We start from the raw sequence: 26,079 nt of genomic DNA on the forward strand, positions 1-26,079 counted from the left end.
GGGCCGGCCCTGGATGTTTGGGGGGCCTCTGCTGTGTGTCCCTGGCGAATCACATGTCCTCTGAGCTTGTTTCCTCATCTGCACAACAGGGACGGTATCACCCGCCTCCCAGGTGCCCTGGGGTTCAATGTGCCCAGCATGGCACCTGGTGCATAGTAGGTGTTCAATAAACAATGGGGGCATCCCGACCTGACTCGTGCTGACTCTCATTTCCACTATGACCTGGGAACCCGAGTGTTTAAACCCTGTGTGTGTGTTGGAGTCCAAATTCCCTCTTTTTGTAAGGACGCCAGCCCCACTGCCCTATTCAGTATGACCCCATCCTCACTAATTACAAGTAAGAGTCTATTTCCACTTTCGGAGGCCCTGGGAGTTAGGACGTCAACATGTAAGTTGATTCATCCCATAACACATGAACATGGTGTGCAGGGATGACCTTGGGACTGGGGGACACATCACAGAAGTCCAGGGAAGTGGAGGGGCGATGCAGGTCAAGGGAGGGGTGGGCACATGATTTTCTCTCAGCAAGAGGAGAATGCAACACTTTACTCATGAAATCATTGCAGGACTAACATCCTCACCACAGTGATTGTATTACCCGAAGTCCAGCTCCCTGGCACCTCCTCAGGGAAGCCCACCCTGATTCCACCCAGAAGGACATTCTAAAAATAACTAGAGCATTCTAAATTTTCTATATAATAGGTAACTTATAAAATAACATTTTCATAGATTATATTATATAGTATATATAGTCACATTTCGACTATATCTTTTATCTTATACTTGATACTATAAGCATATATATCAGTGATGGCGAACCTTTTGAGCTCGGCATGTCAGCATTTTGAAAAACCCTAACTTAACTCTGGTGCTGTGTCACATATAGAAATTTTTTGATATTTGCAACCATAGTAAAACAAAGATTTATATTTTTGATATTTATTTTATATATTTAAATGCCATTTAACAAAAATCAACCAAAAAAATGAGTTCACGTGTCACCTCTGACACGCGTGTCAGAGGTTCGCCATCACTGATATATATGTACACACATACACACACACACATACACACATATAAATGTACTTTTTAAAAACTTCAGTTGTGCCCCAACCCCACTGATGAATAAGTTGCTTATTCATCTGGTAGTCCTGGAGCCTGGTGGTGCCTGGCACATAGTAGGTGCTCATTAAATAAGTTGACTGCCTAAGGGACCTCTCCCCTTCCCCTCTGGCCCCAACATACCCAGAGAACAACGGTTCTAAGTACAGGGTTGGACAGTTGGCTAGAGTTTTCCTTGTCACCATCTCCTTGGGGGTCACTTGCAAACTGGCAACAAAACTTCTAACTTCTCTCTTTTGGGGCCCCAGGTAAGAGGTGGGGTGGGCAGGGCCGGAAGCAGCATGACTCCAGGGTCTCCCTGAGCCACTGGATCGGGTGGCCTTCCTCCCTCTGCATCCCTTGCCTTCCCCTCCTCCTCCCTGAGCAAACTCCCCCCGTTGTTCCCCAAGCAACCTGTGCAGATGTCTGAGTAAGGGGGAAAGAGAGAGCCACAGCCACTCCTCATGCCATGAAGAAATGCCTGCAAGAGTAAGGCCCTGGTCCCAGGTACGGGAAGAGGTGAGAGGCCTCTTCAGAGCACCAGAGCATCTGGGGCTGAGGCAGGAGAACTGGAGGCCCTCGGCCGACAGGATCAGCACGAGTCTGAGGGAAAAGCCATCACTCCGAGTTCTGGAAGTGCGAGTGCAGCTTTAAGCTTTGCTAAAGTCAGTAAAAGGTTGCAACTTGCATAAAACACCATTTGAAAGCTTGTTTAAATGCCTTTTCTATTTAGTTTGTGAATTTTGAATACTACATTTTAAATTAGTTCCTATAAACTTTAAACAGAAATCTTTGGTTCTTTTCCTTTAATGGGTAGGACCCTTCCCATGGGTATGCCTCCCATCAGGAAAATGAGGGATCGGGATCGGATTGGATGGTGATAAGCACAACTCCGCCATTTGCAAAGGGCATTTGCATAGACTGCATTTGGTTCTTACAGGAGCCTTCTAGGATAGGTGACGACTTCCTTCCCATTTCACAGATGAGGACACTGAGGACTAAACAATGATTTGGCGGAAAGTTATGGGGAAGGTGGAACAGGACCTGGACCCCCACCCTGCCCCGCTCTGCGGGGTCCCGCTGTCCATCAGAGGGGTCCTTCCCCTTCCCTGGAGTTGCCTCTGAATCTAGCCCTGAGCTAATCCTGCTGGTGGGATCCTCCTAGCCCTAGGTTAAACGTCAGGTGTGATGTCCAAGCTGGGGCATCCGCCATCCAGGCTGTCCCTCCACGTATGACTAAGAGGGGCTGGGGTCCTCAAGACTGGGTGGGAGAGCTGGGCATGTGGAGGTTGGCCCCACCCCACTGAGCAGGGAGCATACCCAGCCCCTGCCACAGTGTGGGGAACCATCTGCCCTAGGCCCCTCAAGCCCAGCTGCTGTTTCAGGCTTCGGTACCAAGGCCTCCTTCCCCAGGCCCTTCCCTCTCCTCACTTCACCTCCCAGACCTGGTTGGGCCAGAGCCTTAGAACGAGGCTACTGACTTCTTATAATTAGAAAAAACAAAAGCCCAAGTATTTCACAAAATGCACCTGTCAAGCCAAGTTGGAAAGGACCAATAAAGGCCTCCTGTTTGTATCAGGCAAGAGTTGTCATCAGTTCCCATTACAGCCCCTCAAACCCCCAAATGCAAGAGGCAAGCAGCTTGGCTCAGAGGAAAAGCGGGATTAGGATTCCAGCTGGAAGGGGCTTGAGGCATCCTGGAGGCCCTGGCTTGAGGTCCAGTCCAGGTGGGGCCACTCCATTCACTAGGACATACCCCCAAGTGCCCAAACCCACAGCTCCAGGCTCCTTATCATCCAGAGGAACCTCCTCTTCTTAGCATTTCCCATGACACACACATCTGGACAAGACCTGAACGCTCACCCTAAATAGTGACAACATCTGTTTGACTCCAGAAGAAAAGTTATCTTCTGAAAAGCCTCTGATATCACCGAGAAGATTGCACATTTCTCAGGGATATGTGAAACCAGCAACCAGACAGACTTTTTCTTCAATGACAATTTATTTCAGTTTCCACCTTCCGACAATCCGAGGTGCAATGTACAGACATTCTTTCTCCTCCCAGCAAGAAGCAGTGCTTGACTTCAGCACATTCTGAGATCCTCACCGTGAAACTCTCTCAACCTTAAAATACAGTTTGCAGAGCATCACCCGGTGGGACACACAGTGAAACTGCAACACGTAGAAGACCCGCACCCTGAACGCCACCTTTAGCTTCTAAAGGTGATGGCCAGGCGCAAGCTTAGGTCTGAGACAAACTGGGTGAGAGAGAAAACAGAGACTGCGCGCGTGTAAACCCCACCCGAGGCCCAATGGAAGCCACGTGCATCACAAAGGCGGCCGATGTTCTAACCCACGTCAGGTTCTCAGGGGTCGTGTCTGTTGTTTGAAATACTGGCATTTTCTAGTGTCAAATGTTTGTCCTGTCTTTAAGGTGTCCCTGGGAAGTGACAGCCCCGGGCTCGCTCATGATCTCACTGTCTCCATGACAGGACCCCACCCATCAGGCCTCGTGTGGAACCGCCATGCACATCCCATGTCCCGTTCTCCTTGCACGAGCACATGGCCCAGGGCCCAGGGGAGGACAGGCACAGCCCCCCCATCCTAGGACTGACCACAGGACAGAGGGATTCACCAGCAGGAGTCCTCTTTATGGTTAAAGTGCAAACCGCAGTCAGGGGCAGCTCAGAGGAGCTCCAGGCTACGGGGCTCAGGTCTGACTGGCCTTGTCAACACCTGGAGCCTGCAGGTCAAGCCAGGATCGGCTCCCCTGTGGCAGATGCCCCGAGAGAGCTGTGTGTGTAAGTGATGGGAGGGGCAGGCCCAGACCATCCCGCTCGCTCCTGAAAATGATGAGTTTCCCACAGCAACCAAGAACCGGGCACTGGGAGCACTGCCCACTTGAATCCTGGGGTTCCACTCACCAGCTGGCTGCCTTGGGGACACAGGCTGACACCAGGTTGGTTGCCCAGGGAACAAAGGCTGGCCCCCGGGGGCTCCTTCCATCCCTCCTGAGGAGCACAAGACGCACAGGCCCAGGAAGGGCAAGGGACACCCCGCCCAAGGGAGGCCCCAAGAGCCTGCCTTGTCTCAGCATTGGCTGTATTCGCTGGGTGTGAGCCACCTGGAAATGATTCCTCCGTCTGTTCCTGGAGAACCAACACGCTCCTACTCCCGGCCACATGGGGGTAAGGACGTGCGGACGCATGGCCCGTGTGGCTGAGTAAGCCTGTCCTGCTGGGGCCTCAACACCGCACACCAGTCCATACACCTTCCCTTCACCGGGAGGCTTGGCGGAAAGCCGTTCAAGTAAAACATCCCCGAGAATCATGAAAAGGAATAAAGGATTTACAGAAAAGCAAGGTGGGACGGCCAAGCTGTGAGAGCAATGGTTCAGGAGAACCAAAGGCGGGGAAGGTGAGGGAGGAGGCGAGAAGAATAAGCCTTGGGGCAGTTTCATCTACGGTTGAGGAAGGTGAGAGATTAGCCCTAGACCAGCGGTCGCCAATCAGTGGTCCGCGGACCACTGGTGGTCCATGAGGTCCGAAAGGTTGGCGACCGTTGGTTTAATGAAACCTTTGGACCTGCTGGGCGTGGTGGGCGGGACTTGCTACACCCGTCTCCTTAGGTTGGGGCTGGGCCTCCGGCCCTTTCCCTGATTCCCAAGCTCCCCCAGTTATGGGCTAAGGACTCAGCCCCCTGCTGCATAGCTGTCTTAAGTTTTGGGTAATTTGGCAATCAAGCTGGCCTAACCATGGGTCTACCTGGCTACTCCCTAATTAAAAAGCCAAAGGTTAGGGCCCAGTAATGCCCAGGAGGGCCAGGCTTGCAGCTTGTGGCCCTAACCCAGGGGTGGGCAAACTTTTTGACTCGAGGGCCACAATGGGTTCTTAAACTGGACCGGAGGGCCGGAACAAAAGCATGGATGGAGTGTTTGTGTGAACTAATATAAATTCAAAGTAAACATCATTACATAAAAGGGTACGGTCTTTTTTTTTTTTAGTTTTATTCATTTCAAACGGGCCGGATCCGGCCCGCGGGCCGTAGTTTGCCCACGGCTGCCCTAACCTCAGGTCACGAACACCCAGGCCAGACAAAGCCCATGGCCGACTCCTCTGTGGACTGAATGCTGTGCTTCTCACATCAGGAGGCTGGTGGTACATTAACCACATAAAACAGTCCGTGAAAGAGCGAACCTCCGGCTGCTGCCCTGTAGCCACATGAATCCGTGGTCTCCCTGGGCATGGGGAGGCGAGAGCAGGACCCACAGGTGGTGCCTCTGACTCCCGCCCTGGCCTCTGCCCGACATCCCCGGGGCCCGCAGGGTTAACCCAAACACCCAGGCCCTCATTTTGGTGCAGAACTAAGAAGTGACGCCTTTCCCAGCCCTTTTGTAATGTCAGAGCCCCTCGGCCCACTTGTCTTTCCTTTGGCAATAGGTCAGTCTACTCATCCCACTGTACAAAGTACTTCAATATCAGAATTTGGCTCTCCTCCCTTTGGTTACACACACACACACACACACACACACACACACACCACAGTTGCAGTCCGAATACTAATGTGGCCCCTCTTAAACACCCACCAGTATTGCAAAAACTATAACAAAGCTTAAAAACATACAAGGCTGCATTTCAACCTCCCAGTTTTCCAAGGAGGGAACATCTCACTTGCGAGCATTACGTGTCTGGGCTCACTATGACTCAGCCCGAGGGCAGCCAGCAGAAGAGCTGGCTGCACTGCGAATGGCAGGCCTGCGGAGCCCCAGCCTGGGAAACTGCTCCTGCTGGGGCCAGAACCTCTCTCCTTGGACTCCATCGGAAGCTTCCTGCTCCGAGGCAAAGGCTCCCGAGTTTACAGGAAGGGCTCAGAGCTCTATGACCAAAGCGTCCTGTGTGTGCACTGGGTGGGCCAGCTCCTCGGTTGGGCCTCGGAGAGTGCGCCCTGTGTTTGCTCCTCCCAGGGCCCCTCTCCTCTGCTCTGCCAGGCCCTGGAGAGAAGGGACGATGTCACAGGGAGGAGAGGAAACTCCAGTGAGGCAAGCTGCCAGCCTCCTTCTAAGGAGCCGCTCCTGCAGGAGGCAGTCCGAGGCGAAATGCTCGGCCAAAGGCAGCTGCCAACGGGAGACAGAGCAGCCTCCCATCCCCTCGTCGGGCCACGCCAAGGCCATGCCAAGGAGGGCCCACGGTCTTGGCCAGCGCTCCCTTGTGGGGCTGAACCTGACAGGCAGCACCTCTGGGGCCAGACTTACCCCCCTGCGAGGAGCGCGATCTATGAGAACAGGAGTGAGAGGGGAACACAAAGCAACCCTTCCTTCCACCTTCAGCTGCCATCTCCAGGGGCCTATTGATTAAAAGTATCTCCAGATCATCTGGGAATTAAAGTGTGTGGAAAAGCCCACAGAGGCCAAAGCTGCATTTCCTTCCGAAGGCCGTGTGCTCCCGCCCCACCCGGCAGCTCCCTGGGAAAGTCTCCGAATGCACCGTCTTCCTCCAGAAATCAGCGCAAACCAAAGCTTCCACACAAACACCTCAGAGCACAGGGATGAGTCCTCGGGGCGTCTTGAAGTCTTAATGCATCTCAGCTAACTGCTAAGAAACGGCTGCTAAAGCCAAGCCAGCAAGCTGAGGGGCCTCCCGCAGCCCTGCAGGGCTCGGACCGACCACAGGGAGCCCCTGGTCTTACAGAGGGTGGGGAGGGGCACAGCAGCACATCCAGGGCTCAGGGCTGAGTGGTTGAGGGGGATGCATTACCTGAGGGAGGCCTTGGAGAGGGGGTGCACACACCCATCCATTCTGTCATTCCTCCGAAATGCACTCGTAGAGACACGTGCCATCACTGGGGCCCAGCAGTGGGGCTGAGGGCGGGACACGCCAGCCTGCACGACCTTCCAACACACGGCAGGCAAACCAGCAGCACAGCTGTGCTTAGTGACATCGCCAGAGCAGCTGATCACACACTCACACACACACACACACACACACACACACACACACACACACACACAAGCTCTTTCGGCTGACATTTACGCCACACACTCAGACCACACGTTTCACGGGGCTTCTCATGATTATCCAGACGTGCGTTCAATGGCTCCACCAACACCGGCTCTTCTCTGGAACCTTCCAGGGAGGCATTCCATCAGGAACCCATTCGAGCACTGGCTGGATACGTGACTACCAGGCATGATCCACTGTGCTCGAGAGCAGACAGTAATGTGCTGTGGTTTCGAGCTGGAGGAGGTAGTAGGGAAAACAGGACGGGGACAGAGAGCCCCAGGAGCCCATTTGAAGGTCAGTGCCCATGAGTGATGGGCGGGCGGCATAGGGAATGAGGCTGAGAATTCCCACTGGAGGAGCCAGCATGCCGGACGCTTGCAGGCCGGACTTTAGCGCGCTTGGCTGGTGTGCTGTGCCTGGTACACACTCAGGGAGGAGCCTGCTTCCCAGGCACCGGATGGGGGAGGGGTCATCTGCAGGGTCTGCAGGAAAGAGCTCAATGGGGCCTGGGCTGCAGCAGGGAAAGGCGCCTCCCCGAGGCTGCCAGGGGTGGAGGGCCCAAAACCCTGAAGCTCTCTGCTAGCGGGCCTCACACAACCGCCACCAGGAGCCGCCTGTGCCCGGCTGTGTAACGCCTTTTCCCTTTTTTGAAATAAAGAGCAGCACTTTTAGAAAGGGCGGTTGTCTTGCAGCTACTGAAGAAATCTCTTTCCTGTGCTGTTTCCTGGGACAGACGGCCGAGGCCACTCCCAGCGAGCAAGAGGAGGAAGCTGCCAGCTGACCAGGAACAGTTCCGACGGCGACGCAGACTCCTCGCTGGGGTGATAGCTGCGGGGACCTCTCCAGGTGCTCCACACTGACTGTGGCCAGGCCCTCTGCGCTGGCCTCTCTCCCTCCCTAAATTAGAACCTCCTCGAGGTTCCTGTGACTCGGCGGGAGGAGCCAGGAAAAGCCAGCACCAGCGTGGACCTACACTGAGAGGGCCCCCGCCCGCCACACGCTGCCGCTCAGCAGGAGCCGACTAGGATTCTGCCCTGCCCAGGCCTGAAGCAGAGCCTGGACCGTCTCCCAGCTGCCGTGTCAGTCGTGGCCGGCTCGGGGCTGCCCTCTGTACATTCCCACGCACCCCCTCTCCTGCAGGGGCTGTGGGCAGACACTGCCCTGTGCCCACCCTGGTCCTGGCCTCCTTCCTCTTCCTTCAATTCCACGTCGCAGGCCTGGCACTGGGGAGGGTGGACGTCACCTCATTCTAGTCACGCAATCCAGGGACACTTTGGCACGTGAACGGGGAAGTAGACATAGGCAGAGGGGGTGGGGGGGCGGGCAGCCGGGGTCTTCTAACCGCTAGTTCTGGGGCAGCGTGGGGTGGCGCTGGGTGCTGCCGATGTCATGCAGGGTCATCAGGTGGGTGACAGCCAGTCGCTGGCCCAGGAGAGCGGTGCCCCCGGTCCTGAGGAGTGCCCTGGGCGACCCTGTGGCCTACTCGGCGGCCATCTGCTCGATGTGGTCGCTCAGCAGCTTGTATTGCTCTGGAAGAGAGAACAATGATATTTTGTGGGAGAAATGGCGGGTCCTGCTCTTCTCGCCAAGGAAATGACAAGTCAGGACCGCATCAGGGACGGTGAGTGCAGGCTGCTGGAGGCGACACAGCCCTCGCCACCAGCTCGCTGCGGGCCAGGCGCGGACGTGCACCTGGAAATGGGCTCCTTGGCACCAGGAGCCTCTTATGGGAATGATAATACAGAGCGTGGTCCCTCGGGCCCTCCCAGAAGCCTGTGGGAGGCACAGTGCGGGCAGACTAACTGTCACGGAAGCCACGTGGTGGGAGAGGAATGGCGTTCTTGCCCTTTGCTGGTGTGGCGGGCTGGTGACAACATCTGGGATAATCTAGGGATGCCTCTAACACTCTCCCTTCCTGAGGCCACTCTTTTGTAACGCCTTCAGTTTGGTGCAGGATGAAGTTTTTTTTAATTCATGCAGTCATTGGTTGGTGTTTGTATGTGCCCTGATGCGGGATCGAACCCACAACCTTGGCATATCGGGATGTTGCTCTAACTAACTAAGCTACCTGACCAGAACAGAATGAAGTGTTGTTGTTGTTTTTTTTAAAAAAAAAAAAAAAAAAACACTGGCCAATCCAAATATGCAGTGAAGTGGAAGGCTTGGAGGCCTGGAAGAAATGCTGTTTATAGCAGGTGGGGTGATGCATGAAGGTGGACACAGTCCTATGTCAGGGGAGCTGACATCAGCAATGGATCCCCTTCTGTTACCGAAGCAGAAACTCTAGATAACCCCCCAAAACCCCTCCACCTGCCCCACCCTGCCCGCTCACTGCATGGGTTTAAGAAACAAAGGGAGGCCATGTGGTGGCCATTTAGAAGGAGGGGCAACTGGTGGTGAGTTTGGCCATTTTCCAGTTCAGAGTCTGAGCGCCCAGGTCCATCTTTGCCCTTGTCCCTGACCTTAAACACTGCACTGTCAGCTCCCCAACGCCTGGCAACCCTGCTGGGCTGCAATGGGCTCCCAAACAGCACGAGCAGTGTCCTGTGCATTGAAGTCGACAGAGACAGAGGAGGGCGACCCAGCGGACAGCACCCGCTTCTCACTAGAACAGGGGCGATGCTTCCAGCAGGTGGGGAGACCGGTCTGCAGAGCGCTGGTCCCTGGAACTGCAGCCCCACCTCTGGCCGCGACTCACCTTCATCCAGGTTGCCGATCACAGCCTGCTTCTTCAGAAAGTCATTGCACAGCTTCTTGTTCAGCCCGAAGGCCAGCATGTTGTGAGTGAACGTGCTGGAGGGAAAGACACCATGAGTTAGCACCCTCCTGCCCCCGGGGAGAGGAACCCGGACCTGCCCTTCCTTCTGGAGGCCCTGCCTGCTGCCTGCCGCCTGCCTGGGATTGTCAGACAGAAGTAAAAATAAATCGGTCCTTGTCAGCCGGCCAACGGCTCCCTGTGGCAGTGCCGCCACAGGTGTGGAGATGGGGGGCGGGTGATAGAAACTGGAATCCAGGCCGAATGTAATGAGTCACATGCTGCCGAGCTGTCTGAGCCTTCACGCTGGGCTGACCCTGTCACCACATGGACACTGTGGGTGGGAGAGTCCCCACCCAGTGTGGGCGTCAGCGTCAGCACCCCTGCCTGCTTCTCTTTCTGTGGGTGACCCGGTGTCACGAGGGCGGGGCTCCGGCCCGTGCTCTTACCCCAGCTGCCCGAAGGTGATGTTCTCGTTGAACCGCAGGCTGTCGTCGCGCTCCTCCTGCGTCATGTGGCACCACTTCTCCCTGCAAGCACAGGGGACAGGAGAGGGCCTTCAGAGCGCCACTGCGCCCAGCCCCTCCCCCGCCCTGCTCTGACCTACGGTGTCAGCGGTACCCACGCAGGGCCTCCCCACACAGGAAGCCCACCAGGGCTCCCACACTGCCTGAGGGCCCCCCACTTACTAGTGTCACCCTTCCTAAGATGAGGAGGGCCCAGAGCTCAGACATTTCCTACCGACGGGAGGGGACGTGTGCTTGGTGGTTGCCTAGGACATTCTCCAGGAGCTAAGAATGCCGCCTCCATGCCCTGATCCTTGGTTTGAGGATGGAGGTCACGGCCCATTTTACGGACAGAGACATGCAGAGGAAAGGACCCTGTGGCGTCCCGTGGGGAGTGGACATCCAGACCCTGCGAAGAGGCTCTCTGGCCTCTCTGGCTTTGGTGGCTCTGGCCTGTGGGGAGGGGATGGCCTGCTGTGGGCGGCTGTGCCCGAGGCCCAGGGAGCAGGGGTGCTGGAAGGCCCTGCCACCCTCACTGTCGGGTCAGGCAGCCTGGGTGCAGCGGTCACTGTCTCCCCGTGGCTTCCTCACAGCTGGCGCTGCCTGTCCACACCCTCCTGGGCGCGTGGACCAGACTCAGGTCCTCCCCGCAGGCCCCAGTGAACCATGAACCGTGAACCGTGCCCACCATGAAGACGGCATAAAGCCTCCAACACGAAGCCAGAAAAGGATGCAGGGAGGGGAGGGTGTTCTTCTGAGCGAGTCATGCTATCTCTGCCTGAAAGCTGTCCCCATTGTCTCCCCATGCCCTGTCCCCAGTGGACGGGTGACCACCCCACCCCCGCGCTACTCTGCCCCCGTGTCCCCTGCATTTGAGAAGTGTGCTACTTGCAGGAAGTGCAGATGGTGAGAAGCTCAGTTTAGCCTATTTCCTCCTAAAAATTAAATTCTGGATGATGAGTCTAAAACAAGATTAGGAGAAAGATCAGAGAAAAGGGAGAGAGGAGGCAGTATGAGGGACGAGGGGTTGGGATAATGGAGAAGCCAGAGGAAGAGAAACACCATGAACATTAACACTTCACCCGCCCCTCCCGGCCTGGGACTCCGCAGGGGCTGCTGCCGCTCAGCGGGAGGCCCAGGACCTGGGCATGAAGGAGGCGAGGACACATGCAGCGCCCGTCTCCTCCGCCTCCGACAGGACACCCAGGCAGACAGCCAGAATCTGCTCCCAGGTGCTGCACTAACCCCGCCCTCTCTCCCCAGTGGTCTCCTTAGAGCTGTCCAGGCACCCAGATCCCATCCTGCCCCCAGGCCCGCTGGGGACAGGTGTGCAGGCTGCAGGCTGAACAGGCCCAGTCCCTTGGAGTCCTGGGGCGCAGCAGCTTGACTCCACCCCTCTGGGCCCAGGAGCGGAGGGGATTCTGTTTGCTGTGACTAGGAGTAGAACTGGGCCCTTAAATCTGACCTCTGAAGAAAGAGGTGGAAGGTGATGCCTACAATCAAATCAATTCCTTTAAGCTATCCGGTACCAGTCAAGTTCTAAAACTCCCAGTGGGCGGAACATTCTAGACTGCAGCAGTGGGAACTTGGAGTGACCAACAGCCTGTAGAATGGGGAGCCTTCTGCAGGAGATGTTTCCACCCGAGAACAGAGAGGACACCAATGGCATGTTAGCCGTTTACAATAAGCAGAAATAACATGGAAGCATCAAGTTGCCCTGGAGTCGGAGCTGACCCTCCTGCCCCCAATCTCAAGCAGCACCTGCCCCTCTTCCAGGTACGGCCTAGGGCACGTTTGGGTGTCAGGGGAAGGTCTGAGATGTGTGCGGTCGGACCACATCTGCTCCAGTGAGAAGGCCTGTAAGGCCCGGATGCTGGCCTGCTCCCGGGCTGGGCGCTGACCGGCCGGAGGCCACAATGCCCCACCCTCTTGCCGGGCTGAGGCTAAGGAGCCTGCTCTAGGAAGCTGGCTCACCACCTCACCCAGAGAGGCTGTGGGAACGCAGGGGTTTCCTCCTAAAGGAGACGGGTTATGCCTAAATGCCCCTTTTAGAGCCACAGGAAGGCTGCATAAAAAACAAGATTTCTCATAAAACAATAAGCACCAAAATTATATTACTCATTAAAGTTAGCATGTTTGGGGAAATTTTCATGGGGGGGGGGGCGAGAAATCATTGTATCAGAAATGATATTTTGAATAGGCAGGCCTCTATATTACAAAGGATGTCCAACAAATATGTATAAAGTTCAGTTAGAGTCAGACCCCACTGTGGGCTACCAGGAGACGACCCCATGCTAGGCCTTTTTCTCGGGGACCCCTCATACACACAGGCTCCGTTAGGCTGGGAGAGAGAGCGGCTGTCCCTTTCCTGTGACTCCCCACCCTGTTACGGCGGTGAGGGTCTGGCAGACCCCCGCACACCTGCGTGTGTGACTGAGTGTGTCCCCTGCACCTGCCCAGGGCTTCGGAGCCAGGATTCCAGTGTGACACAGTGAAGGTGCGGGTGTGGCTGTGAGGTCGGCCTGGAAGGGGCCAGAGGGGCCAGCGAAAAGCTTGATTTGCTTGAAATCGGAGCTGACTTTCTGGACTTCACTGCTCTCTCCTCTCTGAACTCCCACTGGGCCTTCTCGGAGGTCCGGGTGCCTTGTTTGTTTCCTATTTTGGGGTGCTCTGTCCTTGGAGAGCTCTCACCCATCACCAGCCTGGCCCCCCAGGGACACCCTCACTGCTGGTAGCCAGTGCTGAGTGGCACCTGTGTCTGGGCTCCGGCCACCCCCGCCCACCCTGAGGTGGCCCTGAGGGGACCCAGCACTGTAACATGAACAAAGTCACGTGGACACACACCTCTTCTTCTCCTCCTCTCCAGCATCCCCTCTGGAGCGGCAGCAGAAACAGGTCAACAGAGGAACATGTCAAAGTCATGCAAGATATGTGGATGGAAAAAGAGAACAAGCGGAAGAAGGAGGGTTATTCAGGCAGAAGCAGAGAAGGACAGAGAGAGGCAGCGTATTTGAGATAAATCTGCTTCCTAGGGATTTGAGAGCTAAGCAAAAAGAAACCCCATTCACCTACGAGCATCTAAGCATTTCCTTCCTTTTCGTTCCCTGGCGAGTGTAGAGTTCTCTCTAGAGTCCTTGGGAAGTGTCAGCATCCGCCCCCGACCCCCGCGTGCTCCCTCTGCCTCCCCAGGAAACGCAGCCACAGCAGACTGCTGGGGGCACAGGCAGGCCACCTCGCTCCCATTAGGGTTCGGTTGCCACCCAAACAGGTTTCACCTGCAATTCCCGCACGTGCTAGTGGGCTGAAGACTCAAACGGCAGGATCTGCCCTCTCTCCTGCCAGGGACCAAGGTTAAGGGTTCTCCCTGGGGTTAGGGGAAAGGGGATTCATTTTGTTAATGAGCGAGGTTCAGAGGCTTCCAAAGTCCTGACCAGGGAGGCCAACAAGGGCGCCCAGGACTGGGCCGGCTGCTGCCCCTGTCCTGCCCAGCGCTGTGCGCAGTGGGTAGCACCTTAGCTCACTGTGACCAGAGAGAGAACTGAGCACCAGCCCACGGCAACCTTAGCTCACTGTGACCAGAGAGAGAACTGAGTGCCAACACCTCACTGCCACCACGTGCCACGTGCTTGGTGAAACGGTTCACCCAAGGGGTCTTCGGAAGTGGCGAGACCACCCTCAGGGAAGCTGGGAAGGGCTGCAAACCAGAGGAGCAAGTTGAAAGCAGCAACTGCATTTCTCCAGATGTTCAAGCAAAGTCTGGGGGTGGCAGCCAGCCCTGCACCCCAGCCCTGCACAGCCCTGCAGCAGTGGTTCATGCTCAGGACTCGGACTTCTTACAGAGACCAGGCAGAGTGAGCCGAGGGGTCCCCAGGGGTCCATTTAGGGGGCGTCGCATTTCTTAGGAGGGTCAGGCTGAGTCATGCCAGCCCCAGGACAGGGAGAGCTCATGCAAGTACCCGCCCACCCCTGGAGTTCTGCTCCGGGGCCTCAGGATCCTGCAGGCAAAGGCCCGGGGCTGATGGAGAGAGACCCATGACTCAGCCGTTCTTCTGCTCTCCTCTTCAGAAACAGGGAAAGAACGCGCTCCCGGGTCCTCCTCCCCAGGGCGCCAGCCCACACGTTCTTCCTACCTGGTCGTGGGGGACCGCTTTCTCCTCTCACAGTGGACAGCATCGAAAAAGGCCGCGTTCCAGAACCTCAGCGTGTGCCTGCGAAACAGAGACACTCGTCACTTCTCCAAGCGGTGAGGGAAGGCCGCTCCCGCCCACTTGAGGGATGAGGAAGCCGTTTCCAGCCACATCCGGATGATGGACAAGTTTCAGGGAGGCAGGGCTGAGATGGGAAGACAACTGAGCCTTAATCCTAAATCAGGTGCCTCCCTGGGGCTCCCGGCCAAGCATCATGAGTGCCTGGGTGAAGTGCAGGCAGGAAGGAGGCAGAGCTGGGTAACCCTGGATTCCTCAGGTCAAAGCTGAGGCCACTAGGGGCAGGAGCCCTTTCCCGCTTCTCCATCTCCCACTGAGGCTCCCAAGAGAATGCAGGGGGTTCAAAGAGACCTGCTTTTCTAGAACAGGTGCTAGTAACATAAACGGCAACCTGGCAGGGACAGGCTACGTGCAGAGGGCAAACATGTTTATAGGGACACACAGTAAGAAGCATTCCTCTTAAAGATCAGGGGTCAGCCAACCATGGATTTGGTGGGTGGGCCGAATCCGGCTGCTGCCTGTGTCAATCAGTGTTTATAGGAACATAGCCCCACCCACTCACTTACATATTCTCTAACAGCAAAGTTGAGTGGCTGCCTGCAAAGCCTAAAATATTCATCACCTGGCCCTTCAGGGCTGTTACCCTATTGCAGGTGATAAGACAGCCCCCAAGTCAAGGCCCAGGGGCTGTGACAAGCTGGTCAGCTTCCACTTCTCCCTGATTCCCCTTGAAAGTGGCCCAGTTCAGATGGGGCCTCCCCAGGGAAGTTCCTGGGCAACTCCAGCCCTGCCCTCTGGCTGGGCCCTGGCTTTGTTGTGGCCAAGTTCTCCCACAGCTACACCGTGATCTCTGAGGGAGGGCATGCCTGGTACCTAGGGTTCCAGGTGCTGGTGCATTGCCTGTTGTGAGTAAATAAACACGGGGATAGAAAGGCTGCAGAGGGATTAGCAGCACAAGTGCTCATCCACACAGAGCAAGACTGAGGGCAAGATTTCCCCTGACCACTGGCCTCTCACTTCAACCGCACCTTTATACATATAAAGTGGCTTTATTGGGGTATAACTCACCTACCATAAATTCACTCCTTTAAGCATGCAATACTTAAGTGGTTTTGGTATATTCACAGAGTGGTACAACCATCACCACTATCTATTTCCAAAATATTCTCATCACCCCATACCCATCAGCAGTCACTCCTCATTCCCCAATGCCCTCAACCCCTGGCAACCACTAATCTACTCTGTCTCCAGGGATTTGCCTGTCCTGACATCTTATATAAATTAAATCACACCATCTGGTCTTTCAGTCTGGCTCCTTTCACTTAGCAAAATCTGTTCCTGGGTCCCCCACGCTAAAGCAGGTACCAGTGCCTCGTTCCTGTACATGGCTGGGTGACATCCGTGGGATGGCTATGTCACTGTGTGTATCCATACAGCAAATGTCCATAGAAATGGACAGCCACACTGTTTCCACCATTAGGCTCTTAGGAAGAACGCTATTGTGAAGATATATGCACAAGTTTTTGCTTGAATACCCGTTTTCAATTCTTTTGAGTACATTTCTAGGAGTGAAATTGCCGATCATAGGTAACTCTATGTTTAACCTTCTGAGGAACTGCCAGACTATTTTCTAAAGTGGCTGCCCCATTTGACAATCTCGCCAGCAGTATATGAGGGCTCCAATTTCTCCACATCCTCACCAACCCTGCTATTGTTCATCTGTTTATCTGCGTGAGTGACCTTCATTCCTGGTGTGACCAGGTATGAGGGGGGCCTTACCAGATGGGCTGCTGCTTCAGGTGCGTGTACAGGTAGATCTTCTCCCCCTTTCTCTCCTCCTCCGGGCTGCACACGGTCACTGCGGGAGGGGGAGGAAGATTGAGCATGGCTCCGGTTGCAAACCCCATGGATGCTGCTGAGGCCACTGCTGCTTTCCAGCGGCCACAGGCATGCACACTTTTGCACAGTTGAAACTGCACGACAGCTTTGCAACTGCCCGTGGGCAGTAATGAGGTCCTCACACCTGGCAATGATTCTTTCTGAGGGATCCCCAGAAGGCTCCTGTACCCCCAGTGATATTTCCCTGAACATCCAGGATAAGGAGCTTAGTTCCCGCTTCCTCTCCCTAGAGGACTGGCTCTCCTGCGGAAGTTCAGCAAGAAGACAGACCGGAGCTGAGAGGGACTGGGGAGTCACCTACGGCAGCACCTTGTGCTACAGGGGCAGTGCAGCCCAGGACAGTTAGGCACCTGCTTGTTGGTGCTGCTAGTTAAAGGGGGGCTGGTGGGAGACTCCTGCGGGGCCTGGGTTACGGGACCGGGTAGAGGGAGGGCAGCGGGGGCACTCACCAGTCTTCTGCGGCTTGTCCTTGGGCTTGCTCTCCTCCTCCCTGGGGGAGAGGGACCATGGCAGTGACAACATGACCCCCACACTCTCTCAAAGAAACCGTTTTACACTGCTGAAACGAGACTCAGTCTCACAACCAGTGTGTACATTTCATGTGGTTTTCTCTAAACCAAATTTCAATTAAACCAATGCTACCTTTGTCAATTGCCAGTCTTTTTGAATTTAGGCTTCTTTGTGCCATTTTCTCTGAATTCAAAACTCTATAGACCAGAAAAGGGAAAAAGCGAAGTTGCCTGACTGTAATCAAGCCATTGGAGGTGACCGCGGGGACCCCAGGTGGCTGGCACAGGCACCCGGCCCAGAGCTCTCTTGCTGACGTGCCTCTCCCCCTGTGCAAGTGTTCACATCTGCACGCGTGAACAGGGTCCTGAGTGTCTGTGGAAGCTGGGGACAGAGGCTTCTCCTGAACCTGCCTCTTCCTTTAACACAAGCTCTCACCAGTCAGAGGGAGGAGGAAGGAGGGTTTGTCATTTCCCTCCTGCCAACTGACAATGTCCAAGTGCTCCTCACCCATCCAGAAAACACAGACCACAGGGGACCGCCCTGCATGTCGACAAGCAGAGCACATTGGAAACCCTAGAAAACTCTGGGGGCAGGGAGGCAAGCTGGGCTGGCAGCTGCGCTTCTCCAGCAGCTCCAGGCCCCTAAGATCGCCAAGGGCGAACAGACTGTCATTAGCAGGCCAGCAACTCCTCTCACCTCGAACTTAGTCACCTCTGCTGTTTGTCACACCTGCGCGCCTGCCCCTCCCCAGTGAGACAGAGACGCTCAGCAGGCGACACTTACTCGTTTTTCCTGACCAGGGGTCCCAGCCCCCCGAAGAAGCCCTTGACGTTCTCCGTGTTCTTCAGCAGCCGCTCGGCGATGTCCTTCTTCTCCGCTAACCAGCTGTTGGCGGACTTCAAGTAGGAGTCGATGCTCCCTGCAGGCTTCTCCTTGGACTCTGAGGGAAGCAGGTGTGGTTTGCCTGGAGACAGAGGAGAAAGAAAGTGGGAATAAGAACCATATTGTGCAGCAGCAACAACCAAGGGCGGAAGGAACGCCTGTCAGCTGCTGGAGCCGCTCTGGTGTGGCGGGGAGGCCTCCTTCCACATGGCCGGACACGGCAGCGAGAAGCAAACGGCTGAGAGGTGCCCCAGGGAAGACGTGACCTAGGCACCTTCTGTCTCGGGCAGTCACTAAGCACTGACTGTACAAGAAGTCAGCCAGGTGCCACAGGGGCCAAAGAAGAAACAGGCAAGGATCCAGCCCCAAAGCACGCAGCCCAGAAAGGAGGTGAGCAATGCACACAGAGTGAGCGTAGTAAAGGCAATGGCAGAGGCCAAGGGCTGGAGGGCGACAGAGGAAGGGCATTTCCTTGTGGTGGGAGGAGGCATGCAGGTTCCAGACAGGCTGACGCACCTGCATGGGGCCTGGAACAGGAGGGTGCTGGATGAGGGAGATGGCCAGAGGAGGGTGTTCTGGGAGGAGTGTGAGTGGAGGCAACACAAGGAATATCCCTTTCTAAGGGCAGTGTATGGACCTTCAGGCCAAGACTCCCCTGCAGGCCAAGGCATTCCTTACAGGCCAACGTGCCCCCTACAAGCCAAGGTGCCGCCTATAGGCCACGTCACCCCTTATAGGTCAAGACACCCCCCAGGCAAGATGCCCCCTTCAGGTCAAAGTGACCCGTTCAGGCCCAGGTGCCCCTATAGGCCAAGGCATCCTCTACAGGTCAAAGGGCCCTCTACAGGTCAAGGTACTGAGTATCTCCTAATTTCAGCTGCTCTGTGCACAGGTCTGACTCAGATAAGTAGCATCTAGCTGTTCTATGAGAAGAAGGAGCCACAGGTTGGATGAGGGGTTCCCAGCTGACCCAAAGGCAGCCAATGAGTGGCCCAGCACCAAGAGCCTGCCCAGTGGTGGCCTGGCCGAGCTCAAGCAGTCAGACCAGCTACTGCCAACAGAACTGAGGGGCACAGAGAGGATGGCTATTGGGAATGAGGAGGGGACAAAGCCAAATTGCAGAGGACAGGGATACACACAAGATCGAACCCATGGGTCACGCAGAAAGGGTGGAAAGGGAGGCAGCACTAGCACTGCCCTGACCCAGCTCCAGTCCCCGTGCAGGCCTAGCAACGTCTCCTTACATGGCCCGAATGAGACTGTTGTAGCAGCTTAAGACAGGGAGCCCTCCAGCTCCGCATACCAGAAAGTCCCAATGGAATGAGCCAGAAGAGCTGTGAGAGCCTCAGCATGAAGAACAGCCTGCACTCTGCATGAAGGCACCCTGACCCCTGCCTGGGAGGGCTTCCCAGCCCAGAATCCAGACTGCTTCTCTCACCTGCCCGCAACAGCCAAGCCTAAAACTGATGTCCTTACATCCAGAAGTGCCTGTGCCCATCGTGAAATGCCCTGCTGAGTGTTTCACTTCCCAGCAGCTGGGAGGTTTCCTTCATACTGTGGACAGTCAATGACCTGACCTGTCAGGTAGACCATGTCTCCTCCTGTCTCAGGAATCTAACTCCTCGCTCGCTCATTCCCTCCCCGACATCAGCTTTCACTGTCTTCTGGAAGCCTCACAGCTTTGCCTTTGATCAGGAAGAAATCTTCATTTGATGCCAGGTTCGAAGCTGACAAGTCCTGAGTTCCCAAGTTTGCCCTCCACGTGAGCCATGCCCCATGTCTTACCGATGTGGTAGTAAGTGAAGCACATGGTCATGAGGTTCTTGGCAGGCCCGAAGTCATCCATCTGATGACACCTGAAATGGGAAGCAAGGTTGACTGGCTAAAAATCGTCCCACCCGATTTTCTTTCTTTCTTTTTTTTTCTACCCGATCTTTTTACTGCAAGTTCATGAAAAAAGACTGAAATCTTTTACAAAGACGCCTAAATTAGTACCTCACTTCCCAGATGCTACTTAGGAGAGACAACAAAAATAATGCCCCTTGGTCCAGTTACGTGAGTTACGTGAGTTAGATTTTTTTTTAATGAGAAGTGAGGATATTTTTTCCATTGATTTTTAGAGAGAGTGGAAGGGAGGAGATGGGTGAGAGAAAGAGAGAGAGAGAGAGAGAGAGAGAGAGAGAGATTGATATGATAGAGACACATTGATTGGTTGCCTCCACATGCACCCTGAGCAGGGGTGGGATTGGTCCTGCAAGCCAGGTATGTGCCCTTGACTAAGAATCAAACCTGAGACCCTCCAGTGTGCAGGTTGATGCTCTAACCATTTAGCCACATCGGCCAGAGCTAGTTTAATTTTTAACCTTGAACAAACAATGCTTAAAGAAAAAGTCAATAGAAATGATCTAGACAGTGGGTTTGGGTCATTTTTGTTGCTATTTTAATATAAAAATAATTTAATAAATTTAAAGAACTAAACTACTAATAAAACCATACAGACTAAATAAAAGTAAAAACTAAAGATACTAATAAACTGAAATTATAAAACTCATATTTCAAAAAATTAATAAATATTTCAAAATATTATGAAGTTTTGTTTGCAATCCTACAACAATATATATGCTCGCAAAGTAATGGAAAGATTTTGTGTTTTAGCACGGTTGAAACTTGAATTTAATTTTCCCCTTAATTTTATTTAAGAAAAAATGCAAAGAAAAATTGAGAAGTAGGTAAGTATGTTACTATGTGGGACAGGCACAATCTACACCAACTGTGGGTTCGTGAAAACTTCTGTAGATGCAAATGTCTGGAAGTTGAAGAATGTTGTGTCTAAGAGCATGGTGCACACGAGACAACATGAGCTCCCAGCTGAGGCGGGGCACACCCAGTTTCCCCCCGGGGCTATATCCTGAACTTGGGGTGTTCTGGACAAGCGCAGGAAACACAGATCCTCGGCTCTTTTGCTCACTTTCCTCCAGGACATGCCCCATGTTCGTGGCGGAATGATGAGGAGACACCGAGACACAGGGGGGTTAAGACTGAAGAGAAGAGCTACATTTCTGTTGTGAGAAGGAAGGACAAGATGGATGGGGACACAGGGAGGTGGCCATGGTAGAAGCCATGGGACCAGGCCCTGCTTTGAGGCCACATTGAGGTGATGGGGGAAGGATACTAAGTGATTGTCAGGCCAGCCCCTTCCTTTCCCACCCACAATCCCTGCTGTCCACCTGGATCATTGAAGCCACTGCTCAGCTTCCCCCAGGCCTAAATGTGTCCCTTAGATTCATAATTTGGAGGACACATCACCCGCTCTGATACAGGTCCATGACGTCTGAAGCAGGCCTGGCAGTCCTAGAGCCGTGGGTCCCAGGAGAGCCCGCGAGTCCAGGGCCTGCCTCCCACAGCTGCACAGAGGCAGAGGGGCCCTTTCCACCCCCACACACATACTGTCTACCAACGCCTTTGTGAGAAAGGCCCAGCAGTGCCAAATGCCTACTCAGAGCAGGCTGTGTCACCCAGTCGTATCATTAAGTGGGCGGTTACCTAGCTTGAAGTACTTCACAACAGGAAATCAAGAAAATTCCAGATCTCTGCTGGAGGAGGGTGAGGTCAACTGTGTGTAATCACAGCCTGCCCCGAGGACCGGAGTGAGGGATTTACTCACACCCAGCTGCATCCTCTCATCTCTACTGCAGTTAAGGATTCTCACTAACTCCCTCCCACAGCTGCTGGTCACGACTTCTCCTTTTAGCTGATGCTGGGTGCATCACAGGAGCTACGAGCTGATGACTCGGCGGCTCTTACTCACAACCGGGTTATCGTGGGGCGGAGTAGGAAGGGAAGACAAGCTCCTTAGGACAAAGGCTTTGAGCAGCAGCATTACTTACTCGAACAGGACCACCGCAAACGACTGCACGAGGCGGTAGAAGGTCGGCTCTGAGACACACTTTGAATTGCAGCGCTGTTGGGGGGAGGGCAGACACGTCATCGGGCAGCCGGGTGGCAGAGGCAGAGGGCAGCTCAGAGGGGCTGTGGGCTTACCAAGCTGAGCACCTCTCAAGGCAGCTGGGTGAGAGCCCAGGACCACAGCCTCCCCTGCCCTGAGAAGCCAGGACCCTGGGAGGTGCTGGCACCCAGCACAGGACACAGCTCGTCGGAGCACAGGCAGATGTTTTACTGCATCTCCTAGGAACTTCACCCCTCACCCTCATACGAAAGTGTGGAGGGGCAAAACCCCAAATGACAACATTGGCTATTTCTGGATTGTAGGTTTATTAGTAGTTTTTCTATTTGTGCTTACCTGCACTTTCTAATTTCTCTTTGAAGAATAAATTATTTGGGAGAAAAATACTTTAAAAACTAAGAACTTAAGCCACTTTATAGAAAACGAAAAGGAATCCACTGGATATTTACAAAATGTAATTCTTTTCTGAACTTACAGGCTGTCATTGTCCTGAATATATCTTAAAAAAAACTGGATATGGTAGGTTATTTAATAAAAATAGGTCAACCCACACGCTTGCCTTTAAAATCGAACTTTTTGGACTTTCATGTGGTGGACAGGCCAGTTTCTCACTCATTCCTTCCCAGCGGGGCATCCAAATGAGCTACATGCCACTTCCCACTATTCTAAATAGGCCTTTCAGAACATCTTGAGATAAGTGTTACTTTTTTTCTGTTGGGTCATTCCCTCCACTCCTTTCTCCTTAGTGGAGGAATTAAAAAGAAAGAGGATGCCACGTATCACCAGCCCCGTCCCCATCACCGCCTACCTCTCCCATCACACCTGCTCTTACCTGGGCGCTCACATATCGAGCAAACCACTCCCGGCCTTTTCCACTTTCACTGCTGCAGTACTCCCCAAACTTAGCTTTCTCCTCCTGGTCCAAGTCCTCCCTGAAAAAAAGAGCAGAGGGAAAAACTTTCAATCCTCTGGAACAAAACAGGTTACTGTAGGGGGAAGAGGAAAAGAGAGGAAGACCAGCTGAGTACAGCTGCCTGAACTCCGTCAGCTCATCTTACCCTGTGGGCAACCCTCTCAAGGAAATGGTGTTATTTCTATTTCAAAGGTAAGCAGACTGGCTTGGGGGACCAGGCACAGCTGGGGAGTGAACAGGGGCTCCATCATACTTCCTGGCTCCAAAGCCCATGTTCCTTCTCCCTGGTCCTCCTGCCTTCAGTTCGGTGGTCCAAGCACTAACAAGGGTGACGTCGACCTTCTCTGAGGGCTTGTTCTCTAGCTCATCTCACTAATCTCTGGTGCTGAAGCCAGCATGGACCCACCCAGTGAATTCAAGGACGCCTCAGCCTCAGTAGGACAAGCATCTGATGCCCCTCCCACCAATCAGAAGGCGGGCGTGGTTGCTAAGCCTCTGAGCTTCTGAAAAGCCAGTATTCTCACCTCTATCCACTCTGTGTGAGGGGTGGAGACTGGGGGACCGTAGTGGGTCACCACTCACCACCTCCAGAGTGGACAAAGTGCTCACTGATCTCAAATCACTTCTGATCAGTCTTCATAGGGGGCTAATACTCCACCCAAAATTCAATGACTGCAAAAATGAAGTAGGAGCTGAAGATCAATTGGCTTATCCAATATTTCATTTATTTAAGGTTCTGTAGAAAACTACTTGGTCTCATTTATCCCCAAACACCAGATGAAATACGAGAATTTGCCAGCCATTTGCAGTGATTTCTGGAATGCTCTTGAAAATGCGTCCGATCCAGCTGTCCATGTTCCATGATGCCGACAGGCTGCCGCAAACACAGACCAGCCTTCCCGGCAAACTGACAAGCTTCAGGCTTTCTCCCCTGTTCGTTAACTGGGTGTACTCAGAGAAAGCTGACTAATGTCAGTGTTAGTCAAACAAAATAAATAGGAAGCCACATCTACTGCTCTCCCAGAATGCATTTAAAATCAAACATACATGATTTTTAGATAGTCAAATAGATGGATTAGCATTTGAAATTTTCTCTTTTTTAACTGCATAGGAAACTGAGGCACACCTGAGTTTGCCTCCAACGATGCCAGTTTATAAACAAGGGACCTAAATCACGATAGAAAAGAATGTATTCTTTGCAGAGTGTCAACAGCAGACATCCTTACTGCTTTAATGAAATTGGAAAACTTCCCCTTCGTCCAGAGCTCCTCAGATGTGATGTGTGTGGGCAGTTACACACGTGTGAGGCCTTCTTAGAAGGCAGATCCAGGCCAGTGTGTGTAGTGCAGGGTGCTGCCCAAGATTGCATTTCTAAGGAGCTGCCAGTGATGCTGATGCTTTGGGTCCCAGCCTAGCTCAGTGGTTGAGTGTTGACCTATGAACCAGGAGGTAATGGTTTGATTCCCAGTCAGGGCACATGACCGGGTTGTGGGCTCGATCCCTGGTCAGGAGGGTGCAAGAGGCAGCTGATCAATGAGTCTCTCTCATTATTGATGTTTTCTATCTCTCTCTCTCTCTCTCCCTTCCTCTCTGAAATCAATAAAAATATATTATACTAGAGGGCCGGTGTACAAAATTCTTGCACTCAGGGGGGTCCCTCAGCCCAGCCTGCACCATCTCACAGTCTGGGAGCCCTCAGTCAGACATCCTTAACACTGCAGCGGAGGCAGGAAAGGCTACTACCACTGCTGCTGTGCTCGCCAGCTGTGAGTCCAGCTTCTGGCTGAGTGGTGCTCCCCCTGTGGGAGCACGCTGACCACCAGAGGGCAGCTCCTGCATTGAGCATCTGCCCCCTGGGGGTCAGTACCCATCATAGAGATCAGTCATTCTGCCATTCAGTCCATTTGCATATTAGCCTTTTATTATATAGGATATATAAAAAAGACAGTCTGAGTAGCAAGACTTTCAGCCCTGAATGTGCTTCTGTGAATGACGCAAGATCTCCAGTCAACACTTGCCACCCCTGAATTTGGGTTTGATTGCCTCTCCTGGCCCTTGGTTGAGACAGTAATTGCATGAGGCGGGAGAGCTAGAACCTATCCACAGACTCCCTGCTTCTCCTGCATTCTAACTCTCACTCCCACTTCCTGTTGCTCCCCATGCCATGCTCCTTACCCATCCCTTCAAGAACCGTGAAAGAAAGGCCAGGAAGAGGTGCTAGGAAGAGTCCCCACCCAAGCAGCTGCTTAAGGCTCATCACAAGGAGCATGGCTCTGATACCCCCTTGCCTTATATTGCCCCTAAATTTAATGCCAGCTAATAATTGTGGCCCCCTAGCCAAGCATGACTCTGGCAGTTACTGGGAAAGCGCACAGTTACTGGGAAAGCAAAACTAGTGTCCTTGGATTCAGCAATGGTGAGATGAGGGTGTTGGTGGAGTGGTCAAAGCAGTGGTGGGATCAAAGAAAGGGTGAAAATTCCCCACCTAGTTCTATCTGCAGCCGGGGTGGGGCTGTGAACGACTGGGGAGGCCTATCACTGGCTGGTGAGCGGCTGGGAGCCCTGGCCCAGGTGACGCTCTGCTCAAGGACAGAGCCTAGAGCGGAGAGGCCCCGGGGACTTACGCTCCAGAGAAGATCTTTTCCACGTAGCCACGCATGAACTCCCTGAGCTCCAGGGCCTCCTCGTCCTTGGCCGACTCCGTGCTCTGGTTGGAAGAGAAGGACTCGTTGGAGGAGGAGCGGCGGTACTGGTCCCAGGATGGGTGAGAGGGCGACTCGCCCATGTCGTTCTCGCTGTCTGCTGACTCCGTGGTCTCACTCTCCGACCCGCTGTCCCCATCCTGCAGCTTTGGTGGCAGTGCCTCCACAGGTGAGGAGGCGGATGGCTCTGTCTCAAAGTCAATCAGTGAGCCCACGGGGACCTCCGGGGCCTCCATTGCTCGGTGGGCTGCTGAGGAGGATGCCAGCTGAGTAGGTCGGAGGACTGGATTTCCAGGAGTGTCACTGGGAGCTGAAGACTCCAAGGGAGCCTGCCAAACACATGTGAGTTGCTTGGCAACTTCTGGCCACCAGGAATGAGTCCTCTGGGGCAGCTGACGTGGCCCTAAGGCATCTAGGATGGAAGCACACACACATGATCAGCAGGAGGGCAGCTCCTTGTGTAAGGGAAATTCAGCACTGAGAATCCAGACTTAAATGAATGAACTACGTTACCCAATTCCCTGTAAAGAGAAGAGGCCCCAAAATTCCAGAATTTGGGACCTCTCTATACTACCGTCATTCTCCTCTTGTCTGCTTTACTGTTAAATACCTGGTGTGTACAGAGTAGGCACTCAATAAATAT

The 26,079-nt window shown here is 53.9% G+C and overlaps 1 protein-coding gene across 2 annotated transcripts; it reads right to left on the minus strand.

Annotated features, from left to right (window-relative positions):
• Positions 1-3,084: 3,084 nt before the first annotated feature.
• On the minus strand, positions 3,085-25,865 carry KIAA0513 (KIAA0513 ortholog). Of its 2 annotated transcripts, XM_023752562.1 has the most exons (12): positions 25,359-25,865; positions 22,654-22,753; positions 21,745-21,818; positions 19,643-19,713; positions 17,759-17,939; positions 16,915-16,955; positions 16,346-16,424; positions 14,492-14,569; positions 13,206-13,235; positions 10,305-10,385; positions 9,799-9,893; positions 3,085-8,629 (listed from the first exon to the last, which is right to left on the minus strand). In XM_023752562.1, the coding sequence occupies exons 1-12, from the start codon at positions 25,670-25,672 to the stop codon at positions 8,580-8,582; spliced, it is 1,194 nt and encodes a 397-aa protein (XP_023608330.1). In that variant the 5' UTR covers positions 25,673-25,865; the 3' UTR covers positions 3,085-8,579. The 2 variants fall into 2 exon arrangements, with proteins under 2 accessions (XP_023608330.1, XP_023608331.1); XM_023752563.1 differs by lacking the exon at positions 13,206-13,235 and having other exon boundaries at positions 25,359-25,864.
• Positions 25,866-26,079: the final 214 nt, after the last annotated feature.

The sequence above is a fragment of the Myotis lucifugus genome, unplaced genomic scaffold (genome assembly GCF_000147115.1).
Source record: "Myotis lucifugus unplaced genomic scaffold, Myoluc2.0 scaffold_35, whole genome shotgun sequence".
NCBI lineage: Eukaryota > Metazoa > Chordata > Mammalia > Chiroptera > Vespertilionidae > Myotis > Myotis lucifugus.

What these genes read in the sequence shown, in the direction of transcription:
- KIAA0513 (XM_023752562.1), bottom strand. Translation starts at nt 25,672, where the DNA reads ATGGAGGCCCCGGAGGTCCCCGTGGGCTCACTGATTGACTTTGAGACA. An exon ending in GGACAAGCCGCAGAAGACTG is followed by an intron (nt 16,425 to 16,914) that starts GTGAGTGCCCCC and finishes CCCCTCCCGCAG; the next exon opens with TGACCGTGTGCAGCCCGGAG. An exon ending in CTGAAGCAGCAGCCCATCTG is followed by an intron (nt 14,570 to 16,345) that starts GTAAGGCCCCCC and finishes TCTGTTTCGCAG; the next exon opens with GCACACGCTGAGGTTCTGGA.